Below are 4877 nucleotides of genomic sequence, written 5' to 3' on the forward strand. Positions count from 1 at the left end.
AGAACCATTTGTAGAACCTTAGTTCTTTGTCCAACTAGGAAAGATGGTTGCGTAGTGTGGGTCTGCGAGATGTATTTCTCGGTGGATCGATGCGAGAACCTCACTTAGAGTAGATTCTTTAGATGGAGTTGATGCCCGACAAGTAAGTTGCCCCAGGTAGCGAACAGTCTATTGGATCCATGACTCTAGGAACCTTTAAAAAAAAAACTTAGACCATACCTGGTGAGAACCATGTTCTATACAAAGCAATCAGACTTATCCATGCCTTAAGCCTATTGAACCTATACAAAAAAAATGCATTACATTCATACATTGCATCAACATCATAAAAAGCAAGCTCTTAGTTGCCTCTTATTTGTTTCAGGAATTGAGAACTTGAAAATGACAACTTCAATGAGACACACTTTCACACTTAAGTACAAGGAACCTAAGTTGGATAGTCTGAAGGGTTTGATCTCTGATTTGACTCTCAGCAGACGTGATGAGTTCGGAAAAAGCTATGGGAAAATTTTGAGCCTTCTAAATAAGAAAGTTGACTATGGAATTATCGGCTCTCTGGCACAATATTATGATTCACCTCTACGCTGTTTCACATTCGCTGATTTCCAGTTAGCTCCTACTTTGGAAGAAGTTGAGAGAATCGTGGGTCTTAAATTGAAAGATTTTAATCCATTTCCAAAGCTCGAAGAAGATATGGGCCCAAAGAAGATCGCTTCAGCCTTAAGTATCAATGTCCCTACTGTTCGAGACAATTGGGTTGAAAAAGGGGGTTGCGAAGGTTTTGCCGCGATGTTTTTGGAAGGTTTAGCTCTAAAATTCAAGAAAAGTGGTAATTGGAATGCATTCTATGTTGTGTTGGCTTTATTAATCCATGGGATTGTGCTCTTCCCAAATGTTGAAAAATTTGTGGATCAAGCAGCCATAGAAGTCTTTCTCTCTGGCAATCCAGTACCATTCCTTTTAGCTGACATTTACTATGCCCTTCACGTTCGACATGAAAAGAGGGGTGGAACTTTGTTGTGCTGTGCTCCTTTGCTTTACACTTGGTTCATGCAACACATGCCTGAAGAGGGTCCTTTTGTGGCAAAAGAACTTAAGTCTCCTCAAAAATTAGCTTCTCTCACCGCAAGTTCCATCAGATGGTATATCCGAGAGTGGGAAACCCCAGACATTATAGTCAGTTGTGGGGAGTTTCCTAATGTACCGTTGTTGGGTACCAAGGGTTGCATCAATTATAACCCTATGTTATCTCGATTACAACACGGTTACTCCATGGATGGTCCTCCTGACGCAAAGGACTTATAGCCATTTGTGCTCTCTGACATCCAAGCAAGCAGTCCTGATGTAAGAGTAGTATGAAAGGCTTGGTTAAAGGTTGTAAGAAAGGGTAAAGAGTTTGGAAAAAGAAACATTCTCACCAAAAAACCTTACACTCAATGGGTGAAAGAAAGAGTTGAGGAAATCCAGTTGCCATTTATCTTAAAGGCTCCAGCTTTTCCTAAAACTCCTGAGCCCGAGCCTATAATCCCTGAGGACATGGAGAAACTCGCTACTAAGGTCAAGGAGCTCGAATTGGAAAATACTGAATTACGAATTCAGATGAACCGAGTTATCCTGGAAAATCAGAATTTGAAAGAGGAACATACAGGAAAAACCCAAGAACTGGAGGATAGCAACAAGAGAGCCAGGTTATTGGAAGACCAGAAAGATGATCTTGATCATATCCTATTCGGGTCCACATCAGTGATCCGAATCAGGAAGGAAGAGCTAAAGGAAGCTGAGTATAGGATCTGTGAGTTAGGGAGGTTGTTGGATAAATCCCGTATGGATAAAAAAGAAATTAAGCTCGACTTTGAGGCACAGATTTGTGACTTGAGGGACGCTCTGAAGAAATGCGAGGAAAGGTTGTCTCGTGAAATACTCCAAAAGGAAGAAGCCGAAAGAAATTGTCACCATCTTAGGCACCAATTGGAAGAAGCTACTAGGAGGTTTGCAATTTTGGAGAGCCAAGAAGGAGATGCAGCCTACTTACTCCTAAAGAATGACTGTGTGTACTGGAAAAGGTTGTATAGAGAGGCTAGAGCAACCTTAGATGAAGATCAAGAGGTCATTAAGAAACTCCAAGAGCTCTATGTTGAATGGAATGGCAAGTTCTGCAACTTAGCTAGGTTTGTTAACCTAAATATGTTGGAACTCCCAGAAAAACTCCAGGAAGCGGACTGGTGTATGTGTCCAGAAAACACACCTCCTCAAGTTTTCAATTTCTTCAAGTTTATCAAGAAAATGATGAATGAGCTCACCACAGATCTGGCTACGATCATAAGAGCTGAGACAGAACTTAAGTTTACTTGTACTTGAATTTGAATTGTTGGTGTTTAAATCTTTTGTATTCGAATCATGTGTACTTGAAGTTAAATCATTTTGTATTCGAATTTGATTTTGATTAATGGAAGTTGTCATTTTGGGTCTCAATTATTACATGTTGTTCTTATATTCTAACATTGCTGGAATAAATAATAAAGATAACTAAGTGTTTTGCAAACAAGATGCATCCATACATGCATTCATACATTTTCAAAAAACAGAGTCTCATTCTGTCCTTTCTTCCTCCAGTTTCACGCTGAATTTTCAACACCAGTATAATACTCGTGCCAGAGCTCGTCAAAGAATGGCAGATCAAGAGCATGAATTGGAGCGAGTGAGCTCAGAGCTCGAAGACCTACGTGGAAACATGGGTCAGGTCATGGAGATATTACAGGTCATCAGGGTAAAGTTAGACACCCAAACGACAGTTGTTTCAGAAATCGTCGGCCCATCGATTGAACCCCAACCTGCAAGGACGGTACCAACAACATGGCCAACCTGTGGTTTACCTCCCGGTTTCACGCCTACGGTGGAAGGTGCCCCTGGTTTTGCACCATCCGCTCAGCAAACTGCTCCTCTACCGACCATCAATGAAAATCATCAAGTGGTTCACACGTTCGCACCTCCTCTCGTTCGTGCACATGTGCAACCCTACTTTAAGGATCAACAACATGCCCCTGACTTTTCAGACGAAGATGAGGAAAGGCAGGAAGACATAAGAGGGATGAAGGAGAATTACCAGATTCTTGAGAAGAGATTGAGGGCTATGGAAGGTGACCAAGTTTTTAGTGCTACTGCTAAGGAGATGTGCTTGGTGTCCGGTCTTGTGATCCCTGCAAAGTTCAGGACCCCAGATTTCGATAAGTATATGGGCCACTCGTGTCCTAAGAGTCACCTTATTATGTACTATCGAAAAATGGCTGCGCATGTGGAGGATGATAAACTTATGATACATTGCTTCCAGGACAGCTTGAGGGGTGCTCCCTCCAAGTGGTACTTAAGCCTTGATCAAAGTAGGATCCGTTGTTTCCAAGACTTATCTGATGCCTTCATCCAACATTACAAGTATAACATGGATATGGCCCCAGATAGGAGACAACTGCTCAACATGTCCCAGAAAGACAAGGAGTCTTTTAAGGAATACGCGCAACGATGGAGGGAAGTGGCCTCGCAAGTCGAACCACCTCTGGCTGAGAAGGAGTTAGCAGATTGGTTCATGGATACAGTCAAACCTGTGTTCTATGAAAGAATGGTGAGTAGTTTATCTGCGAGCTTCTCCGACCTGGTCGCAGTGGGCATAAAGGTCGAGTGGGGACTGAAGAATGGAAAGATGATGACTACCTCTGAAACATCTGGAAGTAATGCCAAAAAGTTTCCTGGAGGGTTGCAAAGAAAGAAGGAGGGTGATACAAACGCAGTGTCAACCAGTCAAAGGAGGAGTCATTCATGGAAGAAACAACACCCATTTGCTCAACAACAACTGATTTATCCAGTACAATATGTCCAACAACCGTATGTGGCAGCAGTCACACCAAATTTTAACCAATCACAAGCTCATGTTTATCAACCTGCTCAACAAGCGCCGATATACCAGCAAGCGCCCGCACCACCTGCTTATCAACAGCCGAGGGCACAGGCTCCTTGTCCACAAAATCCTCAAAATCAAAATAGGGTACAGAGAGGTAGACTTCCGTTTGCTTCAATCCCTATGACATACACTGAATTGTACCCATCATTACTACAGAAAGGGTTGGTGACTCCCAGATCTTTGGGTCCTCCACCAAATCCTTTACCTCCGTGGTACAATCCAGATGCCCATTGTCCTTTCCATGGGGGTGCCGCCGGACATGATTTAGAAGGATGTTATGCTTTAAAGCATATTGTGCGAGACCTGGTTGAGAAGAATATTCTTTCGTATCGAGACGTCGGACCCAATGTCAAAAGTAACCCTTTACCAGCGCATGGTGACGTTAATGCCGTCGAGGATGCTTCTGATGTGTGTATAATCAAAAACGTGGAAGACGTTAAAACTCCTTTGCTAGCGCTTCATGCAGGATTGGTGGGGGCTAGATTGATTAATACATGTCACGACGACTGTGAGGAATGTGCCGTTCATCCAAGAGGATGTAAAGTGGTATGAAATGACATTCAGAACTTGATGCATCAAGGTGTTTTACAGATTTGTGGTCCAACAACAAACGAGGAAGTTTCAGTCATTGAACCCGTTTTTAATATACCAGAACCATTTGAGGTAACTTATCACAGAAGAGATGTTGTTTACCCATCACCCGTGGTAGTTTGCATGCCTACCCCATTTCCTTTTGAAAGCACCAAGGCGGTACCCTGGAAGTACGACATAACAGTGGTAGATGGAGTGGTAGATGGAAAGCCCGAAGTTGCTGAAAGTAAGAAAGGTTTGGAGAATGTTGACACCGACATCACTAACATCGCAGGGACAAGCAGGATGACCCGCAGTGGTCGGATTTATACTTTCAACTTTAATGTGAACCCTC

At 42.8% G+C, this 4877-nt stretch overlaps 1 protein-coding gene across 1 annotated transcript; it reads left to right on the forward strand.

The window, feature by feature from the left end:
- Positions 1 to 381: 381 nt before the first annotated feature.
- On the forward strand, positions 382 to 1305 carry LOC127096394 (uncharacterized). The gene has a single exon (XM_051034969.1). The coding sequence runs from the start codon at positions 382 to 384 to the stop codon at positions 1303 to 1305; it is 924 nt and encodes a 307-aa protein (XP_050890926.1).
- Positions 1306 to 4877: the final 3572 nt, after the last annotated feature.

This window comes from Lathyrus oleraceus, chromosome 6 (assembly GCF_024323335.1).
Source record: "Lathyrus oleraceus cultivar Zhongwan6 chromosome 6, CAAS_Psat_ZW6_1.0, whole genome shotgun sequence".
Lineage (NCBI taxonomy): Eukaryota > Viridiplantae > Streptophyta > Magnoliopsida > Fabales > Fabaceae > Lathyrus > Lathyrus oleraceus.

Bases quoted from the DNA above. Each gene is read 5' to 3' on its own strand.
- LOC127096394 (XM_051034969.1), top strand. From the start codon at position 382: ATGACAACTTCAATGAGACACACTTTCACACTTAAGTACAAGGAACCT.